Raw genomic sequence first — 26,195 nt, 5'->3', positions numbered from 1 at the left:
GCACATCGGTGCAATTTTTTGGAGATGAAATTGCACACTGGTGCGCACCGGTGTGCATTGATATCTTCTATAAAAGATGCTATTAGGCTGATATAAGGGGCAGCAAGGAATTGGAAGTGTAAATAAACTAAGAGTGGGATGGATCGATGAACTAGGGGGAAAAATTTGCTTCTACAGGGTGGCAACAATCGTTGCACAGATGGGTAGTTGGAGATCAGTGTGAGAGGCCTTTGTTCCTGACGGTAGATCTTTTCGGTATCGCCCGACAGGTTTCCCATTCCGGACATGCGACCCCTGGCCGAGCTCCTCCGCGGGACGTGGTGGGAGAAGAACCTGCGGCCCGACATCCTGTCGGTGGAGATGTCGGAGCCCGTGCTGTCCACCACGCTGGTGGCCGACAGCAGCGAGGACCTCAAGTTTGTCCTGGTGTGCAAGGAAGCCCACGGTGAGCGGGGAAGCTGCCTCTGTGGATAGCATGTTTGGAGAGAAAGTGTCGAGAAAGTTTGGGGTCACCACTGGTTGCGAGAATTGATGAGTTGTTGGCCTAGCTTTTGGTGAGCACTGCTGCAAACCTGGCATCAAGCTGTGAGGTGATGCCGATGCTTGATGGATGAAACACCTCAGCCTTGTTAACTTCCAGCACAAAAACCGGTTCACGACATGGCTTGAGGGCCACCAAAGCGTGTGCCTGCAGAGGAGATGATGTGTTTCACTGCTACACACAAGGGGATACCGGTTTCAGTGTCACGTGCTCTTGCCGCTTTGTCAAGGCAGCATCTAGTGGAGGTCCCCGCATCAAAGCACCCTTCTACCTCCCACCACCCCCCTCGATCCCTAGCAGTGTCATGTCAGTGTCCCGCAACTTGACCATTTTGCTGTATGCCTGCGATGGGTTAAGGGGGGACGAGGGTCTTAAAACTGACCTTTTTATTTATGGGTAGAATGTCATGAAATTTTGCGCACAGATGCGTGTTTCTCTGCTGATTTCAAAAATGTAGTCATAATTGAGCTGGTGGTCTTAGATCAAAAGTTACCCTAAATTTTAGAGTGTAATTAGGTCATTTCTTACGCAGCTTTAATGAACTTTCTCACTGTATTCTGTTGCTTTTAATTGCGTGAATTGATAGCCAGCAAATTCCCATACCCGATGACATTCTTACTTTTTTTATTTAGGCCACGTATAAATAGCAATTTACAATTAGCTTAACGAGTTGAAGTGTAAAATACTGCGATCTCTTACTCTTGACATAGTATGTCAGCATCACATGCCTTTAGAGAAAAACGAAGAACGTCATCGGGTATGGGAACTCTCTGGCTATCATTTCATGTAAATAAAAGCAACAAAATGCAATGAGAAAGTTCATTAAAGCTGCGTAAGAAATAACCTAATTACATTTTAGATATCGTAAGATTTAAGACCACCAGCTCAATTATGATTACATATTTGGAATCAGAAGGGAAAAATGCATCTGTGTGCAAAATTTCATGAGATTCTAGCCATAAATAAAAAAGTTAGTATTAAAACCCTCGTCCCCCCTTAACTGTGTGATACACTGGCCTCTGCTGCTTCTTTGTGTGGTGTGCTGTAGTTAGGGAGTTAGGTTACAAGCATCTCTGATAACTTTAGTAATCGAAAAGTTTGTCCACTAAAGGCAATGCATTCATGGAACAAAATTTTTTGCCTGGGTCCAATTTTTTTCTGTGTGTGTGTATTCGGTTAATTCGAATATCCGCTTCATTAGAATACTTTTTGCGGGCCCTCTGACTTCAAATTAATGAACTTTTACTCATTTGAAGTTCTGCCACGCAATCAAAGTCCTCAGATTCAGCTTTGGTACATAAATGTGCATTAATTCTATGTGTCTTTTTTTTCGTCTTTTTAGTATTCCACCGGGAGAGTCCCATGTCAAAGCCTGTATTGTTTGCGAGAGTGTTCCGTGACCCAAAGGTCAAAGATGAAGACCTTGACTTGCCGAGGTGAGCTTTTTGTTTTACATTTATTTACACCCCAGCAACTGACAATGGTTATCTTCCTCACATACGTCCCTGCTTGTGTGTGTGTGTGTGTGTGTGTGTGTGCATTACTTTTTCATACGTTTTTTTCCCCCTCGTTTTTTGGTTTTTCTTAAGAAAACCTTATTTTTGCAGAAGCAGTATTAAAATGTAATCTAATGTTCCTAGTCTGAGGGTGTAGAAAAGCCCTTGTTAGGTAATATTTTGCTGATTGGGAAAGAATAGGGGATATTCAAAATTCTGCAAGTGCGCTTTCCCGCATAACAATGTTGCCCCAAACAAGATGGCCGACTTCGCTATAAAGTAACTGCGTGGGATACAGGACAGGCGCTAAAGGTGTAGATAGAATGTAAGAAACGTATTTTGGAAGAATCAAACAAAAAAAACAATCTTTCTTGCTTTGTTTCAGCTGGAAACGCATAGTCAGCCATCTTGTTTGGGGCAACATTGTTATGTGGGAAAGCGCACTTACGGAATTTTGAATATCCCCTACAGTAGAATCTCGATGATACGAATTTCAAGGTAACACGCAAAATATTCGTATCATCCCGAATTCGTATGATCCAAAACAAGACAACTTCAACATGAGAACGAACACAAAAATGAACCAAACTTTATTATGGCGAGCTATTTCCGGCCGAAAAAGTCCGTAATGCTTGTCTGAACTTTTTTGCCATCGATGTCGCGGACAAGCCCCGCCTGAAATGCATAAAACCGTGCAGCGGTTTCGTCGCTCACGCTGCCGGCACTTACGGTGCGGCGCAGAACGTCCAGAGCGTGAAGAGTCTCTCCCGTTGACGGCGGTTGATCACACTCGTCGGCGTCTTCACCATCGCTGTCAGGTTCATGTTCACCATCATCTGCTTGCTCGCTAACCAAGTCTTCAATAGACCTTAGCCCGCAGGTCGCGACGTTGTCGTCCGCGGTAACGAAGTCTCGAGCCGAAGCTTCCGTTTCCAAGCTGTCCCAGCCATCAATGGCCAAGTCTTCATCTGGCTCTTGGCAATCTCCCGCGGAGGCCGCATCACGCCCGATGGCAAATCCGCACTTTCTAAAACAGTTTGAGATTGTCTCTGGAGTTACACTATCCCAGGACATAGCTATAAAGTGTAAAGCATCCAAGAGGCTGATCCGCAAGTTGGCTTCTTTGCGGTCAATTTTTGCCAGCAGACGCCTCACTAAAAGTCCTTTGAAATGATGCTTCACATTTCGTATTATCCCAGCGTCCAGTGGCTGCAGGTGGCTCGTAGTATTCGCCGGCAGGAACCTGACTGTCAGGTTATTGAACAACATTTCCTTTGGGTGGGCAGAGCACTGGTCCATGAAAAGCAAAATTTTCCGGTCTCTTGACGCCATTTTGCGATCAAGGCTTGTCAAAAATTCGCGGAAAAAATCTGCAGTCATCCACGCCTTTCGATTGCCTTTGTAAATGACAGGCAAACGTTCCGCCGATCGGAAACACCTCGGTTTCTTGGACTTACCGATGACGGTAAGCTGGAGCTTCTCGGATCCATCCGAATTGCAACAAAAGAGTACTGTAACTCTCTCCTTGCTCTTCTGGCCGCCCTGGCATGCCTGTCCTTTCACACACAAACTCCTCTCCGGTTGAAGGTTGTAGAAGAGGCCCGCCTCGTCGGCATTGAATATGTCGCGTGGCGCGTAATCTGAAATGAGCGCCGGCAGCGTGTCCAGCCACTCGTCAACAGCCGCCTCGTCCACTTTCTTGCCTTCACCTGAGACGACCCGGTAGACAAGTCCGTGCCTCTCTTTGAAGCGGTGCAGCCATCCGCCAGACGCTTGGAAACCTTCAATTCCAAGCGCAAGTGCGATGCTGTCGGCTTTTTCACGCAGCACCTTGCCGTCCACGTTGACGCCGGCCGCCGTCACTTCGCGGAACCAAGTCAGCAGGACCTCTTCCAGCTTGACATGGGTCGCCGTTTTCGCCTGCTTGACGTTCACACCGAAGTGCTGCGCATTCTTTAAGATCACCTCTCGCTGCCCAACAATGGTGCAGAGCGTCGACGGCGCTAACCCTAGCTCTTTCGCTAAGTCGACGCGCTTCTTCTTGGGGTTTTCGTCAACCTTCTTCAGCACCTCAAGCTTCTCCTTAAAAGAGAGGGCTTTACGCTTCCGCGACATGTCGGCAGCTGCGAACGCTTGCGTCCTTGTCAAATTTGCGCAGTTCACGATGCCACGATACAGCGAAGCTCACAAAGAGGCGGCGAACGGAGAACTGCGGCGGCGGCAGACAGCGGCACAGGCTTCCTGGGAGCAGCTGGCGAGACAACTTTTCGATAGACCAATGAGCTGCCAGCAAATGGGTGACCGGGCACGTGACTCGCCTTTGCCGCCCTTGGTTCGTCAGGCTGCTACAGGCACGATCTGTCTCGAGGGGGGCGCACGCTCTTAAAAAAGAGCGAGCGCCCGACTGGTTACAAAAGGGAGGTGAGGGTAGGATGGCTAGCGGGATGGAGAGGAGGCAGCTGGAAACCCCTCTCCACATCTGCGTGCCATCAGTGGCTCGGTTTGCGCGCTCGTGCAACGTTCGTTCGTGTATTCCGCGGCGAGGGGTGGAGAGGAGTCAACGGCGGCCGCGGCGGGGGGTGGAGAGGAGTCAACGGCGGCCGCGGCGGGTGTTCCCCTCTCCTCTGGAGACCAGCCGCGCCGGCCCGCTCGCATGCGCCGCTGGTTTGCGCGTTCGTATCATCCGCGGCGGGTTCAGAAAGTGTTCGTATCACGCCGAATCTTAACGTATTCTGTACCATGTAGTCCGTTCAAAGCATTCTTTAAATTCGTATCATCCCGAAATTCGTATCAGCCGTAATCGTATCATCGAGATTCTACTGTATTAGCTGTGTTAATGGTAACAGAGTGGATTCCAAGGAATGGGAAGCGTAGCAGGGGGCGGCAGAAAGTTAGGTGGGCGGATGAGGTTAAGCAGTCTGCGGGGATATGGTGGCCGCAGCTGGCAAAGGACAGGGTTAATTGGAGAGACATGGGAGGGGCCTTTGCCCTGCAGTGCGCCTCTAGTCAGGCTGATGATGATGACAATGAAAGGAAAACAACTAACTTTGGTGTTTAACGGCAGCACAGTTAGAATTTAGGCCTTGAGTTTTTGCATTTCAAATCCTTCAAGAATGTGTAACACGTTTGGAACAGTTTTTTTTTTATTCTTGTTTCTTTTTTTTTTGTTTCGTGCAGTCAGTGCAAGACTTTCAAAACTCCCATTATTACATAACAATTTTATGCGCATTTAAAAAGAAAAGAGACCAGATTTGTCCACTTCAAATGATTTAGCCCGTGCAAGATTTCAAAGCTGCAGTGTATGAGATTTTTTTTTCTTTTTTCACCTCATTTGTTTTAAAGTCGAAAGGCCATTACATGCAGCTTCCAGCGGTGTGTAGCCTTTCAATTTTTCTTGTCTTTCGTGGAAAACATGCATCGCAGAAGGATGGGGACATGGGTAGGGCACATGAGCAAGACATTGTGGTTGCGCTGTCGTCACCGTCCGTGTCTTTTCATGCCGCATGTTTTTCTGGCGTTAGCTACTAACCGGCTCGAGTTTCTGCCCTTGTAAGTTAGTAAGCTAAGCCTTTTCCTTGTCTTCGGGGTGGTGGCGGCAGCTTGAAGGTCACCATCAGCCCGAGCAACGAGCCCTCTCCCCTGGAGACCGAGCCGTGCGAGGAGAGCATGCTGCCCTCAACCATGTTCGACACGCTGCGGGTGCCCCCACAGCAGGACCCGGGGTCGCCCTTCACGGTGCACTGCGTCTGCTACGACACCAACGAGATCAGCCCGCCACGCACGACGCGGGCTCAGGAACTGCACCAGCAGCGGACGCACGAGAAGACCGACAGCGACAAGGTAGAACTGGCCAGCTGTCTCTCTTCTATCTAGCCTGGGAATTCTAATTTTTGTATTGCCTCGTGGAGTCTCGGTTGCTCTTGAAAGCTGTTAAAAGCCCTGCTTATCTTGGCTTCAATTACTTCCTAATAAACAGATTCACAACAGCGCTACGGAACGAGGACAGAAGAAACACGAAAAACACAGGACGGGCGCTGTGTTTTTCGTGTTCCTTCTGTCCTCGTTCCGTAGCGCTGTTGTGAATCTGTTTATTAAGAACGAACCAACTAGCCCACACCAGAATTACTTCCTCCCTGAGATGCATGCAGTAAAGAGCATGCCCCTTAAAAAAATGCTCAAATTCAATTAATAATGACAGGCTTTTTAGCGATACAGGCTATTATAAGCAGTTAGAGTATGGTCAGTCCCATAATGAAGTGAGTAAAGGAAAGGTGGGGGTTGAGGTATGCAGGAATTTAGGTGCTTGGGGTACCCAGAAAGCATTCAAAGGAGCTCCAAAGTTTTGCTGGAAGCCAGTTAAGAACCCCTAGTCTAGTCTCTGGGCCGAGTTCTCTGCTACTTAACATACGTAATGTGAAGAAGTACAGGAGAGTGTGGACACCAGAAATCATTGTGATTTTGTCCACTGTAGTGGCCTATGGAGTCCAGTGCCTGTATTCTGAAACAGCTGTTTTCTTGTAAACATTAGTTTCAACACACGTAGATTGGCTGGTGCTTTGGAACAGGCCATCCTATGAGGAATGGACATGTAGGTGCATTTCCCGTCTTTCTGACATCATTGCGCCCTCATACGATCACAGAAATAGAAAATGGCGCAGTCTTGCTTGAATTCTTCTGGAGTTGACAAATGAGTGCATTGTGCTAGTCTTGAGTGCTTCTACATTACGTGTCTTAACAAAAATGATGCTCTTGTCGGTTTTACAACCTATTCATTTCGCTGTTGGGCCATGGACACGGGTTCATTTCCAGCCACAGCAGCCATGTTTTGATAGAGGTGAAATGGAATGGTACCTGTGTGCTTGGCGATGTCGGTGCACATTAAAGATCCTGAGGTGGTCAAAATTATTCTGGAGCCTTCAACTGCGGCACCTTTTTCGCTCTTCCTTCTTTCACTCCCACCTTTCTCCCTTCCCCCATGGCATGGTTCAGGTGTCCACCGAGATATGTGCCAGTTACTGCACCTTTCTTTCCCTGGTAACCAGCTGTTGTTGTCATTATTACAACCCACCCAAAATGCCCAAAGAGGCATCTTGACAGCACTTACGAAGCTGAAATTTGGAACTCGGTGCCAAGTGTGTGATCCATGGCTCTGTATATGTTGACTGAAGTGCAGTGCCATGAGAATGATGGGTTGACATTTTACTTGAAAGGAAAAAAAAAATATTTTGTTGTGACATTTCTTGCTGGGCTGAAGGACCACACCTGAGATTGTATTATGTGGGATGCAAGGAAAAAAAAAAGCGTCATCAAAATATGATTGCTTCTTAGTACAGGCCCAAGGCATTGTTTCATCACACAAGGTACCACAGTTCAAGTTTCGGATCACGTTTAGTTGTACACCACACTTGCGATTGCACATAGAGCACGGCTTTGTTCTTCCGGCAAGGAAACAATAAAAACTGCTACTCTGCTTGTGTGTTGGACGTGTGACTTGTTACGCGTCATCCGTCTCTCTCTCCCTCGCCCCCTGCCCAGATGGTGCAGCCAGGAGACAAGGCGACACTGCGCTCCTTCATGGACAAGACGGCCAGCAACTGCTGCACCCACCTGGACTTCCTGCTGCCCTCGGTGGAGGTGGTGCTGCCGGACAAGCAGTTCTACGAGGTCATCTACAATCGGTGAGCTGACTGCAGGCATGTGCTGCCACACCTTCGCAGAGCAGCTACCGTATTTTCCGGTGTATAAGACGCGGTTTTTTTTCAAAAATCTTGCTGGTGCGTCCTATACAAGGGTGCGTCTTATATGCGAATTTTCCGGTTTTTTTTTTGCGAGTTCAGAAATTACTCAGGTTCATGTTCAAGCTTTTTTCACCGAAAAAATATTACTACCAATAACGCGGTTGTAACATGGTTAATACTTCAATACGGAGACCGCCGTGCACAACTTTTTTAGGTGAACTTTATCATGAAACGGCGGGGTTGACCATTTCCGGGATCTTAAACATGCGGCTGTTTCGGAGGCCCCAAGCAAAGGTAATGGAAAGTGCCAAAAGATGACGACAGTCACGCTTCTCGCCATTGTCAAGACAAGCCAAGAGAAGCCGATATTTTTTTTTTTAGTCACCCTTTGCAAGTACGAAGTGCGAAGAGAATGCTTCAGACGTGTTGCCTTTTCGATAGCGCATCCGAAGATGAAGACTTTGAAGGTTTTATGTAAAAATAAATTGTTATGGACATAAAGAGAGTTCTTTCGCTTTTTTTTTTTGTGCTAAAACGTGGGCTGGTATGGCCTGAGTGTTGCCTTTTTCGATCACTTAGCGTTGCTTAAGAACTTCGCACACGTACGGTGCATTTTGCGAAGGTCGCATAAGCATGTTTAATGAAGGGGGGACGCGACCTTTGAAAACCGAAAAATCGCGAAAAAGTCGATTTTTGGAAAAGTATATATTCCGGTTGTATATGCTATAAACTACCTTTTCTGTAATTATCAACGTCTAATTCGCCGTGGAAATATTTAAAATTAGATATACAACAAGCCACGGCAGCCCCAGAGCCACGAGCCAGCGCCGAAAATGCCCCAACTACGCGCGCGCGCCATTCCTCGCCCGTTGAACCGAGCGCCGCCATTTTGGTCTTGTTTTGTTCGTGAATTCTTGCGCTTTTCTTTGCTGCCGGAGGCGGCGACGGCGGCAGCGTGCTCGAGGCGTGGCTAGCTTTTGATTGGGGGCCTCGCGGCTGCTTTCGAGTTTCCCGCGCCTGAAATCCGAGGCTACGATTGGACCAAGCGCGCGCTTCTCGAGAACGAGGGGGAACGGGCGGCTGCTATTGGCTGCTGCGCGCGCTGACGCGATGGTCTCCGCCGGCTGCCCCCCGCGCGTCGTCTGCTCCTCGCTCCTGCTTCTTGCTCTTTGTGCGGTGCGTTCGCCTTTCGCCATTTTTGCGATCGCCGTTCTTGCTGTCTGTCGCCGCGCCCTTTGAACAGTGTCGTGTAGCTTGTTGATCGTTGCGTGGTCGGCCACGATGCCTACGACGAAATCCAAGACGCGACACGCGTTCGGTGCCCGTAAGCGTTCCATGAGGTCCATCCGCATGGCGAAGCGCGCTGCCGACGACTGCATCGATGCTTCCAGCGTGCTAGGACCTGCTGCAACGGTGCAAGACGAATGCGTCGCCGCATCCAGCAACGTACTACCACCTGCTTCATCGGCACAAGAATCCGCGGTTTCAAGTGCGCCTGGTGATCCGAGCCCACCAACATCAGCGATCGCGGCCTTCAGCCCCGGTCCCGCATCTCCTCCCAAGGGCGAGAACGCGTCGTCCACCGTTCGCTTGAGAACACATTTCTTTACGCCCGAGGAGATAGAGGCGGCGGAGGCACAACGTGCTGCCGTTCAGGAGCAACTTGGCGCCATGCCAGCCACACACGGAAAGTTCCAAGCCATGACGCCCGATCCCGGACCCGCCAGCTGCAGTGCTACAACTGAAGCAACTGAAGGTGGGAAATTTTGCCTTGTGCAAATGGATGTGCTAGGTGACCTGCTCTCCAGCTTCTTGTGCCAGCATTGCCTTGCAAGTGGGCTGACAATTCAAGAAGGCACTAAACTTGGACTGGCAACAAAACTTGAGGTGATGTGCCCACGTTGTGGGGTTGTTGCGAGTAAGTGGAATTCTGCACGCCAGAACGAAGGACAGGCTTTTGACGTCAATATTCGAGCAATTATGGCGATGAAACAAATAGGGAAGGGCCAAACAGCTCTCAATGATTTCTGGGCAGCAATGAACGTGTCGCACCGAGGTCTACACCATCGCACATTTCAGAAGCACTTGAAGAAGACCTTCAGGGACCCAGAGGCTAAGTGCATGGAAAAGTTCTACGCTGAATCGGCTACTGCGGTAAAAGAAGCCTACAAGCAGATGGACCCAGGCTTTTCCAGGGACATTACTGTGATTTACGATGGCACGTGGCACAAGCGGGGTCACACGTCCCACATTGGAGTTGGGGCGATCATTGAATACCACACGGGCCTTATCTTGGACGCTGTAGTCTTATCGAACCAGTGCCTTGGTTGTCAGATAGGACCAAAACCTGGGGACTCTGACTACTTAAGCTGGCATGAGAATCATGTGTGCCAAAAAAACACCGATGCAAAATCCGGGAGGATGGAGGTGGAGGCAGCCCTGATTCTCTTTGCACGTTCTGTCCGCAAACACAACCTTCGTTATGTGACGCTTGTGTCTGACGGCGACAGTGCCACTTTCTCTGCCCTTGTGCAAGAGAACGTTTATGGCCTTGTTCCCATTGCAAAAGAAGAGTGCCTGAACCACGTTCAGAAAAGGATGGGGACTGCACTGCGCAATCTTGTGCTGAAAAGTGAGAAGCCATTAGGAGGCAAGGGCAGGCTTACAAAGGCCCTCATTGAAAAATTAACAGGATACTATGGCTGGGCCCTCAGGAACAACTCTAATGATGTGGCTGCCATGCAGCGTGCGGTGATGGCATCATACCACCACGTCACTTCAACTGAAGCAGCGCCTCATCACGAACTTTGCCCTGAGGGTGCCGACTCATGGTGCCGGCGTAAGGCTGCTGCAGCAAAAGGAGTAGCCCAGCCAAAACATACATACAATCTTCCAGGCTACGTTGCTGAGGCTATGCTGCCTATATATGAGCGCCTCTCGCAGGATTCGCTGCTCCGACGTTGCCTGGGAGCGAAGACCCAAAACGCGTCGGAGTCGTTTCACTCAGTCTTGTGGTCCCTAATGCCGAAGGAGCAACACGCATCTTTAATTGCTGTGGAGACAGCACTGCATGAAGCAGTACTAAGGTATAATGCTGGATGCTGCAGGGCCACAAAAGAAATCTCTATGTCAGTGGGGCTCACACCTGGCCACCTAGCCATCCAGCGAGCGGTGGAGAAAGATGCCCTGCGCATGGGCAAGGCTGAGAAACAGAAAGAAATGAAAAGTCAGAGGCGGCAAAAAAATAAAGAGCACAGAGACAGCTCCAGCTATGCAGCAGGATTGTTCTAGCCTTATAAGTGTCTCACATTTCGAGCCCATTTTCTTTGCATTATTTATTTCTCCCCTTGTATGACGGGCTCATTCGAGCATATCTCAGAAGCCACTCATCAGGTTTCCTTGATGTTTTTTTTATCCTGTACATAAATTTTTTAGGGCAAGAAAAGCCCATTTATTGAAGATATTGTGCTTGGAATTGTTTATAAATAAAATTTGTTTAATTAGTGCATGTCTAAGTAATTAAATTCAGTGCTGTGCTAAAATTTTTCACCAAATAAATTTAGAAGGTCCTTGTTGTTGCCTGAGGTGCCTATCCAGGAATTATCATTATTAATTTCACATTGCAAACACGTTCTGCAAATTCTCCTGGCCTGTCCCAAAGAACCTATGTAAACCACCTCAATATACTCCTGTAACTTGAGAACCAGTGGGCAAAACTCCACGAAACTTGGCAATTCTTCAGATGTTCAGGCTGTGGGCCTACCCTGAGAATTTCATCAAGATATCTCAAGAAACAAAAAAGTTGATGTACTGTCAACCTTCTAAGGCCATTTTCTCAGAATCAGTTTTTTGCCTGGTGTGGCTGCTAGGGAAAGCCATATCTTGGGAACCACTTATCAGAATTTCATGGGGTTTCGTTTGCACCATACCTGAATAAATTTCTGAGGGCAAGACAAGCCCGTTTTTTTAAGATATTGTCTCTGGAATTTGTAATAAACAATTAAAATTTGGTTAATGAAGGTCCAATAAGTAACACTAAATTCAGGGCAGCGCAAAAATTTTTTAGCAAAGAAATTTAGAAAAACGGCCTTGTCTTGCCCTGGGGTACCTATCCAGGAATGACTATGCTGAATTTCAAAGTGCCAGCACATTTTGCAAACTCTCCAGGCATGTCCCAAGGAACCCATGTAAACAACCTTGATATACTTCTATAACTTGAGAACCAGTGGGCACAGCTTCATGAAACTTGGTAGTTCTTCAAATGTTTGTGCTACAAGCTTATCCTGAAAATTTCATCCAGATATCTCAAGAAATAAAAAAGTTGATGCTCAAGGGTAGCCTCCCCCCTTAAGCCTCACTAGCCTAACTGGGTAAATTGGGGTGCGTCTTATACACGGGTGCGTCTTATATACCAATTTTTTCAATGACAGACTGCATATATGGCGGGTGCGTCTTATACAAGGGTGCGTCTTGTACACCGGAAAATACGGTAATGGGCCCAATATCGCAAATGGATGATATCACTCTGGTGCCTTGTAGGAACGACCTTTGCCGATGCGTTCCAATATCGGGCCAGTTGCAAGTGCTGCTTGCCCAGTATAGCAGATGGATGGTATCACTCCTGTCCATTGTAAGACTGGCTTTTGCCAATATGTTTCCAATATAGGGCCAATTGCAAGTGCTGCTTGGGACATAGGCATAGTACAGCAAATGGATGGTATCACTCTGGTCTGTTGTATGACCGGCTTTTTTTAACCATATGTTCCCAATATTGGGCCAATTAAAAGTGCTGCTTGGGGCTTCACAGCGCAGATAATTGGACCAGTATAGCAAATGAATTGTTTCACTCTGGTCCTTTGTAGGAACGGCTTTTGCCATTATGTTTCCAATATCGGGCCAATCACTCGTGCTCCTTGGGATATGCTACATGTCAGGATAAGTGCACCTTATTAGGCATCATGTTTTTTGCGTGCCAAGGGGGGAAGAGGGTCTTAGAATTAAACCTTTATTAATGAAGTCACAACTGTGAAATATTTGAGAAACACGTGTTATTGCATACTGATTCCAAATATAACATTTAATTCTATGTATAACAAGTTCTTGTGCACTTATGCAATGTGCAATTCTGCTGCAGTGAACTTGTTAGATTGCATGCCATTGGCTTGTCTTGACATCAGGCTATGCAATAAGAGTAAAATTATCATCCTGCCTGTTATAGAAGGTGAGGTATAGGGTTTTGAAATCGTCACTCCATAAATAGGATTAAAAGTTTTTCTTCCTGTTTGTGAAGTGGCAGATTCAAAACCCTGTACTCAACTTCTGTGATGGGCAGGATAATAATTTTGCCTGTATTGCATAGCGTGATGTCAAGACAGGTCAATGGCATGCATTCTAGCAAGTTTCCTGCAGCAAAATTTATTAAAAGCTCTTGGGAAAAAGTTACATAACATATTATAAGTGTGCAAGGACTTGTTTTGCATAAAATTAAATTACATATTTTTAATCAGCACGCAAAATTTTTTCTTGAAGATTTCGTTGTTGTGACTTCATTAACAAAATTTTTTTCTTACTAAGATTAGCTTGTTTTCTCACTATTGGTTCACTTCATTTTTTTTTCCTTCAGATTCACCATGGATCTAGTCCTGTGGGAGCCCATCGTCAAAAGAGTCATGGCAAGTGGCACCAATTCCATCATGGTGTCGGGCGATGACGGTTCGGTGTTCTTCCCCGACATATACGGGCCCGGCCAATTGACGCAGCAGAGCTCGATGTTCCAGGAGTTTGCCATGTGCCGGTCTGGCAACCTGGCCGGTGAGTCTGCTGTTGCTGTGCCACCTAGCACGCGTGTCTGTACAAAGTGAAACGGTTGGCCCCATTTAGCTGTACATTCAGTTGATCATTATACTAGTGCTTTTGCTCCCTTTCTGGAGCTTGAAATGGTGGGACAAACATTGACAGTTGGCATCAGGGAGTGATACCAAAAGTAGCTCAGCAAAGAGCAGCGAGTTTGCACAGGGCTGCATAGTTAGTTATTGATTATTATTACTTTTGCAAAGCACACCAGGTGTTTCCGAAGCATTGCTATTTTCACGCTTTGGCGGTTACACACTTGCACAACTCCAAAACACACGGGCTTCCACGCCAACAACCTTTATTCCGCTCGTCTGTCCCGCTGCGCTTGCTGGCCATGATGATGACGATGGATGGATGGATGGATGGATGGATAGGAGCGCCCCCTTTGAAACGGGGTGGTGGCAATTGCCACCATGCTCAGCTTTTCTTTATTTATTATTTTTTCTTGTTTACTGTGTTGGCAATTCTCATTAATATTCTCCATCAACTTTGCCTACGGTTTCCTACTATTCTAACCTTATGCCACATCTCTGCTTTTCAGCCACCAATCCTCCAATCGCTTTTTGCTGACTTCCACTGCAGATTTATTTACATGACCATTGTTATCTTTAAACCCTAGGGCCTCAGAAAGAGTGACTGTGCCTGCATCGACATCCGGATGAATACCATCACATTTGATTATGAGGTGTTCAATTGTTTCCACAGATCTACCACACACTGCACATGTGTCATCTTCTTCGTTAAATTTCTTTTTGTAGCTGCGCGTTCTAAGACACCCTGATCTAGCTTCAAAAAGTAGGGCACTGCCTCTTGAGTTATCATAGAAAAATTCTTTCCTGATCTGCCTTTTCCAGAATCGATATAGTTCTACACTATGTTTCTTTTCCGTTGAATTCATCCAATTTTTAACTTCCGCGTTTTTAACCTGTCGTTTAATGCTCTTTCTTTCTCCGTCCTCATGACCGGCATACTTACTGGTTAGTTTTCTAGTTCTTTTCCGCCACTGTGAGTCAACGTTCTTTCTGTATAAATATTTAAATACCTTAGCTGCCCATCTGTTATCGTCCAATTTCCTCAGGCGTTCTTCATATAGTATTTTACTCTTAGCTTCCCGTGCCTCGAACGATGCCCAGCCCATATCCCCTTGTACTGCCTCGTTTGTGGTTTTGCCGTGGGCACCTAGTGCTAATCTTCCAACAGCTCTCTGATTTACGTCTAATCTCGACTGAACTTCTGCCCTTAAGCACAGAACCGCATTGCCGAAAGTAAGTAAGTAAGTAAGCATTGCGACCCACTAGCGCCCTCTCGTGATGTCGCCCGGAACTAGACCTTCCGCCGCCACACCATCATAACACTATAAATAGAAAGCTGTCTAGGTTGTGCTGGCCAGGGCAGTTGATGCACACAACTTGCGAAAGCTGCATGGGACATTTGTACAGAAGGCGATAATTTTCAGATGCCAAACCTATTTCGAGTTGTCTCCTTTTTTTTTTCTTCGAAGGTACATAAAACTGTTGATATGAGCTTGTAAGAAAGCGGGGACATTCTCTCAATTCTCTTTCTCGTCTTGCTCTTTCGCGCAGAATCGGACACTGAGTCGGACGACGCACCGTCGGTGTTCCACTCGGTGTACGACCAGAAGCGGTCGATGTTCCGTCACGACCGCAGCACACACGTGCGGGAGAAGGCTGTGCCGTGCCGCAACTGGCAGACGCAGCTCATCATCAACGTCCACATCATGGAGGGCGTGGCCTCAATCAGGACGCCCTTCCGAGTGAGTTTCATAGACTGCTGCGTATTGCTTGTCCTGTGCCATTCTGTTTACCTGTGTGTCCGCTTGTCTAATGCTGGCTGATGCAGCCAAACCTCGATATAACGAAAATACCCTATAAACGCGTGTAAGGGCCGCACTTTTTTTTCCAGATTCGGGAGCCAATTTTCGGGGTGCGGCCCATACACGCGATTTAGAAAAAAAAATAAAAAATTTTTAAAGCAAAAACACAGCAATCAGGGAATAAACGGCATTTATTCTACGTTCAGTCGACACTCGCGGAGTATTTCGACTCTGAGCTGGTGTTGTGCTCTGGTGCACGCTCATCCCAAAGAAGCCGCGCAGCATGTCCGCTGTCAACGCGTAGCCGTTGTTCCGCATTTCCATCACTAGCAGAGCAGTTCGGGAAACTCGCACGGCTCGCCTCGGAAAGCGCGTTTTTTGCAGCTTGTGTTTCTCAATGCACCCTTTTGATTGCACGGTCATCGGTCGCACTTCTCGGCCACGTCGAGTTCCCTGTCCGCCGCACGCTTGCCGCGTTCGAGAGCTAACTCCCAGCCGTGTAGCTGATAAGGTGCTTGCCCATCGTGCTAAAACTGCATTACTCGGCGGCAGCACGCGAAAGCCACAACTACTACGGTGAATGCGCTAATCCGCCATAAAAGGCTGGAGCTGGCGATACTGATGCAGATTAGATAGCGGAAAGTCGCGGGGGAGAAAAAAATTGACGATGATGATGATGGCTGCGGCCTCGGGTGCCATCCATGGACGGTTTTTGGAAGCTCTTGTGCGCGTGCTTGGCCTCCGCGATCGAGCGCACCGTTGTTCGCAGTCGGAGCCGATCGCGGAGGCCACGGCGCGTGCATTTAGAAGGCTATTCCCGCCTGGGTCATGGAAAGTTCGGGTGCGGCCCTTACACGGATTTTTTTTTTTTTTAACATTTCCTTCGAGAAAACTGGGTGCGGCCCATACACGGGTGCGGCCCTTACACGCATTTATACGGTAGATATTACGAATTATTGGCTATACCGAACCCTTCCATGGGTGTATCGAACTCCCAGTTGCAAGCAATGCCTGCTTGGTTGTAACGGCTGTAACGAAGTAATCGCCGGGCCCCTTCAACTTCGTTATAACGAGGTTCAACTGTAGCATGTAAGCACCCTGCACTCATACCTGCTGTCATGGAGGCAGTAAAAATGGCAACAGCTTTTGCTCTGAGCTACCGTTTTCCGCGCCAACTGACTGTAGTGCGGGGGAGCCACCGTAGCTGGCGCTGGTGTTCCTGTATGTGCGTCCGCAGGGAGCGGAGTTGTGCGAAGGTCCGCCATTATGTTCCACGCTTTGTGAGAAAGCTGCTTCTTGTGTGGCAGGAGCCATGATACCCATTGAAATCTATACGTGAGAAGAAGCAGCGTTGCATCTGTGAGGTCGGCTGCACCGAAACTAATGAGTGACAGTTTTTAGATGCCTCGTCTTCTCGTGGTGGTGCCTATACAATACTCCCTCATTCGGATAACAAATAGACTGCACGTAAGATGGGAGTGGCTTGGCTCCTTGGGTTCAAACATTGGGTATGAGCCAAAATGAATTGGAGCATTTGATGTCAGCGGGATCATGTGACCGCCGCTCGGTGAATAGTTATGAGTGGTGCAGGGAAAGCAGTCACGCAGCTCTACTCCCTACGGGAGCATATATAGGAACACTAGCTGACACTTGACTTGTAACCGTGGCACGCTGATGGTGCTTTGTGAGAAAGCCAACCTAACAGGCGGTGTCCAAAATCTCCACGAGCGCCTTCAAAATGGACGTGTAACTTTGCAAACGGTCTCAGTGTTTCTAGTAAGCATTGCTTGAGTTGCTGTCTCTTCACCGACTGAATTGCGCTTTTTATATGTGTTTCTAACGAAATTTCACGCGTGAATTTCACTAAATCGAAGTATGTTGATATTTTTATGCACTTGCTCTGAAGAAATTTCACTAATTCACCTTCACTGTGGTGGAGATGGGATCCTTGTCCTATTTATCTAAAGAAGCCTTCACTCTGGCAATTTGTGGATGTTGCATGACCAATCTTGGTCGGTGAATTTTGAGTTCTCTCAATTTGTTCGGGGCTCTGTGGTCTTAACGAATCAATTAAAATCAGTCAGGCATTGTCTGTCATTCATCATTGTGAATGTGCCTATCGGCTTACTGATAATTTTTGCTCTTAAAGTGATGAATTTATCACGTCAATTTGCTTGTTGTTGCCCGCCTACTTGGGTTCTGCCGCAGAGATAAAAAAATTGACTTTTGTCGAGTTAAAATTTCTCGAAACTTCACATGCTGGTTCGTAAAAGGATTGCACTGATAGAGTTTGCTGTTTTTGCTGTCATGCATGAAGATTGAATGCTTCTTTTTCTCCTGGGCCTGAAAAGAAAAACAAAATCCTCTTTTGTGCAAATGTCCCGCAGGACCCCGAGGGCAAGGTGATGTCGAACTACTATGGTGACCTGCGTGTCGGTGTCAAGGATGCGCAGCTTTTTGTGAGCAGTAGTCACCGCGGCGACCCGAACCTCAACTACGTCGTCTTCACTGCGGGCACAGCCAGTTTGCACCACCAAGGTGAGACTGCTGCCGATTTTGTCAGGTCACCCACTGCAGTGGTTAATGTTTGCGCTTCGTAAGCATGACTTTCACAGGAACAGTGAATGAATTTCGTGGGAGCAGTGTGTCCGCCTTTTGCATCTCGGCTCCATCCCATTGTATGCATTCTCTCAAGGCGCACCTACCAGCATTGAATGACATACTGGTACATAACTGATTCAATTGGCTCACTGCAGTTTCTGGTGGTTACGCAGTGTAGCTTGCTGGGGCACTTGGCATCATTAGATGGCAGTTGTAATAGATAATGCCATGGGATTTTTACTACTAGTTGCATCCTGCGCTTGCTGCGGTCAATGCCTACGTTAGCTGTTTTGTTTGTTAAAGGGTCTACAACGACTTTGATAGGACCGAGGAGTTGCTTTGAATTATCTGTCAGCTCGAATTTAGTGCATTTCAAGAATTGAGGTTTCGCTGTGTATAGAACTGAGAAGGACAAATTCTGGAGCATGTCTGTGTAGTGTTACTAGTACTACAGTTCTTCATTACTGCAGCGAAACTTGGTTGAATGAATTCTTGAAAGGGCTTGGAAAAAAAAAAAAAAACTCATTTCTTGAGGCAGGCTTATCGCAGCAAAATCAGCATGGCTCATTTCTATGCTAAGCACTAAACAGCATAAAGCTTCTGCGCAAAGTTGTGGTAGAGAGTCTGAAGTTGCTACGGTTTCGTGTTGAATTTTACTTTGCTTCAAGTCAGCTTGGGAGAGGTTTGAGGACTTAGTACAAAACATCAAAATATACTTTTAGTTCGCAAAATGAAAACACCTTGGAACAGAAGGCCTTCGCATTGATTGCTACATTTTTTTTCTATTCATAAATGTCTCCTGGGAACACAACATTATTGTCCAGTTGTGATGACTTTCGAGTTTCCAGAGCAGGCGTCACTCTTGTTGTGCCATTTTCAGGGCAAGTCTGCTCGAATGGTTGGGACCGAGCGACGCCGGTGCCTGTCCTATACAAGTCGGCTGACGGCGTGGCGTCCACCAAGTCTTCGCCGTTCCTGGCGACCGAGACCGAAGCTGCCGACATGCTTTCGCTAGTCATTGAAACGTGTGCCGACCCATCGCAGGGTGTTAAGGTGCAGCATTTTTTTTTTTTTTTTCGCAGTGATGTGGTTGTTTTAGGACAGCGGAACCTTGCAGTTTTGAGAGTTACCTGAAATGTAGTCTTTGCCACTATACATCTGAGAAGCAAACCCCGTTCGTTGCCTGGTTACTTCTGGCAAAGATGGGTTCGCATTAAAGAGTTCCTAAAACCCTCTGCTAAGCACCTTTGGGAGTGAATGTACAGATTTTAAGATGCGGCATATCCTATTGTCATGCTGACACTTTTCCAGCGTTGTTTGCTAACTTGAGGGAGTTTTGAACCAAATATTCAAAATTTATACAGTCATCTCTTAATAATTCGAAATCTACCAAAAATTTCTTCGAATTACATGGAGTTCGAACTAAGGGGAGCCTCTTTAGTGCATAAGGTGTTGACCCCTCCAGAGTGATCCAAAATCCATGTTTCAGTGCTCCAAAGTGGTCCTGCATGGAAACTCTAGTGCTCCATAAAATGCTACAAAGTCCACTTCATTGGTAGCGGGCAGAGCGGGTGAGGGCACAAACGCGGGTTAATGACATCTTAGTTGAAATCAAGAGGAGCAAATGGGCTTGGGCAGGGCATGTAATGCAAAGGCAAGATAACCGCAGGTCCTTAGCGGTAACGAAGTGGATACCGAGGGAAGGCTAGAGGAAGGCTAGAGGTAATGAGAGGATACCGAAGTGTAGCAGGGGGCGGCAGAAAGTTAGGTGGGCAGATGAGATTAAGAAGTTTGTGGGGATACAGTGGTCGCAGCTGGCAGAGGACAGGGTTAATAGGGGATATTCAAAATTCCGCAAGTGCGCTTTCTCGCATAACAATGTTGCCCCTAACAAGATGGCCGACTTCGCTATAAAGGAACTACATGGGCTTCAGGACAGGCGCTATAGGTGTGGATAGAATGTAAGAAACGTATTTTTTAAGAATCAAACAAAAAACCAGTCTTTCCTGCTTTGTTTCAGCTGGAAACGCATGGTCCGCCATCTTGTTGGGGGCAACATTGTTATGTGGGAAAGCGCACTTGCGGAATTTTGAATATCCCCTATTGGAGAGACATTGAAGAGGCCTTTGCCCTGCAGTGGTAGTTAGGCTGATGATGATGATGTCCACCTCGCAGACAATCAAGGTGGCAGCGGGCGTGAGTGGCACGACACTGAGGCACCGCATGGCTCCTCTGCGGCGGAGTTGGGTCAAGCAGTTTGTCGACTTCTTCGATGTCGTCGATGAAGAGGTGTGTGGCTACACGCCCCTGGGCGTGGTCACCGAGTTTCACCTCACCCTCTCCAGCTGTGCCATCGACTACAGGTGTGGCTCTCCCCACTCCTTTGTTGCCTTTCTTTGTGCCTGCTTTTTACTTGCTGGATGAAGTTGTTCGCATTGTTGGGGGGGTTGCTTTGGTGGGGCGACACATTGTTGACACTTAAGTGCAGTTTGTCTCGCATGTTGTGAATTTACGACCAGGTGTTTGAAAATTCTATTGCAATTTTTATGATTGCTCATTAGTTTATTGCTTTCCACTATGTGCGAGCACTTGCTGCACGACTAGTGTTCAGTTTCGACAGCCATTGAAGTCGTTGACTATTTGGACCTAGCTTTGCTCTGGCGGTCGTGGCTCATTTTAGGCATTTTACCAGGCTCATGCTCCGTAAGGCTTGTCTGCAAACAAAAAATGTGTGTATCTTCTAGTTAAACACTTCATGAAGGAACCTAGAAGAACTTATCTTTCAGCTCTTGTTAAGCACTTCATGAAGGAATCATTGCGCTAGCATTCCACTTTCTCCCAGAAGATAGATGTGGTGACTTGTATCTGCCTTGTTATGTCCCAGCTGTCTTAATTTTGTTGTAAATTTATAGTGAAAGCTAATTGCTACTTGAACCCCAAATTATAGTTCAAAGCTACTCTTGGCTTGCAATATGGCCAGTTTTGTGTGCCGTGTCACTGGCATTATACATTTGGCAGAACATTGATTAGTTGCGTGCAGCGCCTTGGGTATCTTTTTTTTAATATTAGTAAATTTGTTCTGCCTTTTTTCAAGGCTCTGTGTACTATGTTGTATATCTGCAGAGGCCTGTAGATGTTGCGCTCACCCTTGCCCTCTGCTTGGTTTCAGGCCCCTGTACATACCCTACCAGACTGTGGTCACCATGGACAGCTTTAGCATATCAAGCAACATCACTGCCAACACCACCACCTCACAGCTCAGGTGAGCACACCTTTGACGTGCTGCAGGAAAACCTCGTTGATACATTCCTGGCTCATACATTCAAAATAGCAGGCATCAAGAATGTTCCATAGAGTTATATTCATTTCATACATTCCTGGAAAATGCACCGTCCAGGCTACTTAAAATTTCTACAAATTTTAAATGTAGGGCAAAGGGGCAGAGCACCAAAAAAAAAAAAAAACTGCACTAGCATACTAACTGTTGTTTCTGTGAGGACATAATGTTCATAAGAGAAATGTAGCGGCTTGTTCGTGGTGCCTAAGGGCAAAGAGGAAAAGCATCTGAGATTTGCAGTGAAGCATTTACATACGAGTGGGCTGGGTCTGGGGAACGCTGTGACAGTCAGCTATGGTGGCAAGCTTCCTCGTGGTGCATAGGTTTTTGTAAGGGGAGGAGGCATCCGAAAACTGCAAGGATGAGATTTTGGCTACGTTCGCCATTGCCGTCGGCGTACCGGATGTGTTGCAAAGTTCCTTCTGCACGTAAGACAACGCAGATACAGACTGAATCCTGCGAGCGCTGGAAAGGGGACTGTTGAGACTTTGTGCGAAGAACTGCTGATTGACCTTTTTATGAAGTGGAATTGTCAATAAATTCCTTTGTACCTCATTGAGCAGTTGCTTTTTTCAAATTTAGACAGTTTGTATTATGCGTTTTACTGGATTATTCGTCTTACCCGTATTTTCTTTAAAGAAGTATCATCGAGGTTTTACTGGACTGGCACGATAGCTGGAATGAATTTCCAAAGAGTTTCGCATGAACCGAAGGAGTCTTGTTTAGGGGTTAGTGTTTAGTGATGTGAACATGTGACGTGTTTCACATTTCGATGTTGACAGTCATGCCCTGTCTATGGTGCGCAGCTTGGCTACTGGTCATTACCGCTCGGTGAACACAGTCATTATCAGCTGAAGCGCGTTTCTAGTCTGTATCCTCCTGTGACAACACCACTGTGTTGCTCATACATGGGGAGTAATCGTTGGCTGAATGGTCATCATGTACTTCCTTTCATATTGCCACCTACCTGTACAGCCGCAAGACTAAGTGCTTTTGATAATTGTAAACTGTTTAATTCCCCCCCCCTTTTTTTTGTTTCTTTTCTTCTTTCCAAAGAATAATTGCAGAGGAAGTTCTCCTCTACATCACTGACAAGGTGACCAAGGATGAGCCACTCGACTTGGCCAATGGTAGTGTGAAGTTGTTTTCGCTTCTCACTTGTTTTTTGGAAACGTTGTGATAGCCAGTTTGCTGCCAGTGTGGAACTTAACAAGCTTTACATTCTGGAAACGGTATCGAGGCCACGGGAAGCTTGTGTAATGCACTTGTGTGAGCCTTTGGGATGCAAGGTAGCGTGAAAGGGCAGCTGCAGTTTGAACTGTCAGTTTCTCTTGCCCTATGTCACATTTGGGAATTCATCTCGGTGACAAATGCCATACTCTATTTACTCCAGTGTAATATGAGTTTTGTTACCAAGATATGAAAGTGAAAATGTCGCTCCTCGTGCTGTAATTGATTTATGCAGAGACAAAGGCGCTATACCATGTTTACTTTTACATTGGCCGATGCGTCTATTGGTTGGCTCCTAATTTCGGGAAATGGAAAAAGAGTAAAAAAAGAAAAAGAAATGATGGAACATCATACATATTGATCAATGAAAGCTCTGTGCTGCCAACATGGTTTGAGGCGACCAGCAGGGCGTATCATTTATTGGAGGTATGGTGGTGCCACGAAAAAATTGTTACTGGAGACAGCACACCTGTCTGCTGAATTCAAATACACTTCGTTTTGCGCAGCGCACAAGAAAAGACGTGAGATGTAAGCGCCTCTGTCTCGTACTAATAAAGTTTGGACGCCTACGTTCACAGCGTCACCAATGTCATGTGTAGGCATATATGCTGTGCTGTCAAGATTGATTACCACTGTTTGATAGGCATTGCCCTGCCCTCAGCCAGGTTCGGCTGAGGGCAGGGTAGACAGATGGCGCTGCAAACACCTTAATGCACATGGTTGGTGCGATGGCAGTTCGATGAGACTCTGCTTATTCAGTCGGTCTTATTTTGGAATCTTTTTGCCCAGATCTTGAAAACGCTTAGGCGGGGGCAAATGTGAAGGCGGTACTAACTGTCCTGCTTTGTTAATATGTTCAGCAATTTTTGGAGCCCTGATCCCTATGCATCATGGCCTGTTAGTGGGCCATACTTAAATTTTTTTTGGGTGCAACATGACCTACCAGTGAGCCACTGGCAAAACCAGCTTCTTTGAACTGCCAAGAGGTGGCAGTAGCGACCTGGCATGCATGCTTTTTATGGGGTCTCAAAAAACCTGTGCTGTCCCAAGGATTCATGCATGACGCTATTCGTGGCCGCAGAGCATGAATGTATAATGTGACCTACCAGTGACCCATAGCGCGAGTCTGTTTAGGTTTAGGTTTGAAGGCAGGCATAAGGCAAGGCTTTCTGCAGTGGCATCATTCATGTTATTTTCTCGGCAGGCATAGCTTTGGTTTCTTATCGTGCCTTTGCAAAGGTTTATAATAATGTTACTTAGTAGAGGTGAACAGTTTTGGGCCACTTGTCTAGCCCTGTAAAGCCTGCTTCAAAGCTGTGCGTAGGAGGGATTTTCATCTTGCCTTGCTGCTTGACGTGCTGAAATATTTCAATGTTGTCAAATTCAGCTTTCGTGTTGACACGCTGAAATGTTTAAATGTTGTCATATCTAGCATTTGGCGTGGTTGGTGTATGCCAGGAATTGGGAGATCGAATGTAGAGTTACATGATGCCTGTCCTGCTCTCGCCAGTTCTGAATTCTTTGCCTTAATTCTTTCCTGAAAAGAAACTTTCCTCGTGCCATTCTCAGGTTACGTGTGTGTCGGTGACACCGACTTGTTCGACATCTCGGCCCGAACGACAGACGTGCCTGGTCAGGTGAGTGACACATCCTGCCTCGTTTCCAGGCAGACTTTCTACATTCATCTATTGAACTGCCTGACGTGTGTGGTTGGTGTGGGCTAATGAGTGAAAAATTGCGCGGTGAAATAAGTTTTGTAATGAATGTTGTCTCGCATGTACCCACTTCCCATTGACTCTCTAATTTTGAAGGAATTAATTTTGATAGGCGGCTTAGTAGCTTTGGCATTTGGCTGCTTAGCCAAGGTTGTGGAAATCGATCCTGTCTGGACATTCACATTACAGTGGAAGCAAAGCACAAAACGCCCCTGTGCTGTTAGGTTTTAGTGCGTGACCTTGGCATTTGACCTAAAGGCCTTTACCCAGAAGGCATTTATTATGAAGGCCTTCACCCTAAATGCCTATACCCTGAAGGTACGTAATTTGAAGGGCATCATCTAGGTGAACCCTTCACCCAGGTGAAGGCCTGCCAGTTGTACACACCTGGCAGGTTGCCCACCCGGTGGGCAGGTAGGCTGCCTACCACTAAGCAGGCTTCAGGAACGTACGTATGTATGTATGCCCGAAATCGGAAAATGTGCCTAGTAGTGCTACTCCACTAAAATAACTGAACTTTTGAAGTTGCCCTGCTGTCATGCTGAGTCAGCCTTCTGCCTTGTTGCCATTGTCAGGCTTCGTAACGAGACCATTTATGCACATCATTTTGCAGCGGGTGTCCACGATCAAGATGAAAGCGTCGAACAACCTGGCCAACTTGAGGACCTGCGTGGACTCTTGCCAAGCCCTGCAGGCCCTGGTGACCTACCTGGCGAGTGACGGGGACCTCGCCAGCGATCCCAGCCCCCCACCTGAGGTCGGCAATTGTCGGGAATGCATATGGGGGCGCCACCTTTGAGCTGTGTTTGTCAGCTTTCGGCGGCACTTGCACTATTTATGCTACATTTTGCAGCTTGTTTTGCTACCTTTGGTGGGATGTATCATTGTAATTGTGCAGAACAAGTGTCTAATGTCCTGAAACTGGCATGATTGAAGACCACTGGGCATGAGTAGTACGATGGATGTATTTAGATTCTAACCTGATCAGATTCTTTGCATTGATAGCTACCCTTCTGAATCATTGTTATTGTTCGAAAGCATAGCAAATAGCAAAAATAAAGGGAGTAGGAAAAAAATTGAGACCGAATTGAGCTGTGATGGATTTCCCTGTGTGAAATAAGGATTCTGTGATGGCAAGCCTTTCCAGCATCGGACAGCAATCCTTGTTCCGTTGCCTGAAATGGCAGCTGGTTTGACCTGACACAGTATCTAGTCTTTGTTCAGATTTTTATCACCTGTTTTTTACTTCATTCAGCTCTCGTTGCAAAAATTGATTTTCTCTAAATAGAGAAAAATCATTTTTCTTCGTGCTTACTTGTGACAAGATTTTGATATATTTTATTAAATATAGGAATGTTGGTCTGCTGGAAGTCTGTAGCTAATAGGGCTTCTTTTTTCTTTTTTGCGTCTTCTAGCCCAGCCCAGGTGGCAGCTGCGGTCCCATCCTCCTGGAGCACTTCAACCACGTGACCATGAAGGTGTCGGACCACTTCCAGAGCCTCGTGGCCGAAGCCATGCGCGAGTCCGGCAGCTCCGCATCTGGCTCACAGAGCCCCAACACTGGTGAGGCACCCTGAATTCGCTGCACGTTCACTGTAAAATGCATTGATTATCTTGTGAACACCAAATAATGCCTCTGCTGCTTACAGGTTTGCAGAGAGTAGCCTCGGGCTCTGTTCTGGTTTTTCGTGTCTGGCAAGGTCACGTGGGCAGGGCGGGCGGTGATGGTTTCTATGATAGGGCTGGCGACGTTATTACTCAGCGATGAGTTTGTGCTCAAGAACACAGAAGCGGCCGACGCTTCCTGGGCTCCTCGTTGACATGAATATTGCCTGCCTCGCGGAACATGG

At 46.9% G+C, this 26,195-nt stretch overlaps 2 protein-coding genes across 3 annotated transcripts in view; both read left to right on the top strand.

The window, feature by feature from the left end:
* The window catches only part of Atg2 (Autophagy-related 2), a 95,577-nt gene that overhangs the window by 43,702 nt on the left and 25,680 nt on the right, over nucleotides 1-26,195 (top strand). For both annotated transcript variants that reach the window (XM_089556832.1, XM_089556835.1), the window contains 14 exons: nucleotides 270-445; nucleotides 1,884-1,977; nucleotides 5,637-5,877; nucleotides 7,573-7,715; nucleotides 13,399-13,586; nucleotides 15,212-15,402; nucleotides 17,850-18,000; nucleotides 18,944-19,116; nucleotides 20,239-20,426; nucleotides 21,233-21,325; nucleotides 22,457-22,530; nucleotides 24,200-24,267; nucleotides 24,959-25,102; nucleotides 25,761-25,908. In XM_089556832.1, the coding sequence (XP_089412958.1) occupies nucleotides 270-445; nucleotides 1,884-1,977; nucleotides 5,637-5,877; nucleotides 7,573-7,715; nucleotides 13,399-13,586; nucleotides 15,212-15,402; nucleotides 17,850-18,000; nucleotides 18,944-19,116; nucleotides 20,239-20,426; nucleotides 21,233-21,325; nucleotides 22,457-22,530; nucleotides 24,200-24,267; nucleotides 24,959-25,102; nucleotides 25,761-25,908 (2,072 nt within the window). The remainder of the gene's footprint in view (nucleotides 1-269; nucleotides 446-1,883; nucleotides 1,978-5,636; nucleotides 5,878-7,572; nucleotides 7,716-13,398; nucleotides 13,587-15,211; nucleotides 15,403-17,849; nucleotides 18,001-18,943; nucleotides 19,117-20,238; nucleotides 20,427-21,232; nucleotides 21,326-22,456; nucleotides 22,531-24,199; nucleotides 24,268-24,958; nucleotides 25,103-25,760; nucleotides 25,909-26,195) is intronic.
* On the top strand, nucleotides 8,656-12,107 carry LOC149331719 (uncharacterized). Its single transcript, XM_089555555.1, has one exon. It carries the CDS (start codon nucleotides 9,057-9,059, stop codon nucleotides 11,064-11,066), a length of 2,010 nt encoding a protein of 669 aa, XP_089411681.1. The 5' UTR covers nucleotides 8,656-9,056; the 3' UTR covers nucleotides 11,067-12,107.

This window comes from Amblyomma mixtum, chromosome 8, assembly GCF_055824585.1.
Source record: "Amblyomma mixtum isolate Tamu chromosome 8, ASM5582458v1, whole genome shotgun sequence".
NCBI lineage: Eukaryota > Metazoa > Arthropoda > Arachnida > Ixodida > Ixodidae > Amblyomma > Amblyomma mixtum.
The sequence above is the reverse complement of the archived record's forward strand: the minus strand, read 5'-3'. Positions and strand labels throughout refer to the sequence as shown.

Bases quoted from the DNA above. Each gene is read 5' to 3' on its own strand.
- LOC149331719 (XM_089555555.1), top strand. From the start codon at position 9,057: ATGCCTACGACGAAATCCAAGACGCGACACGCGTTCGGTGCCCGTAAG.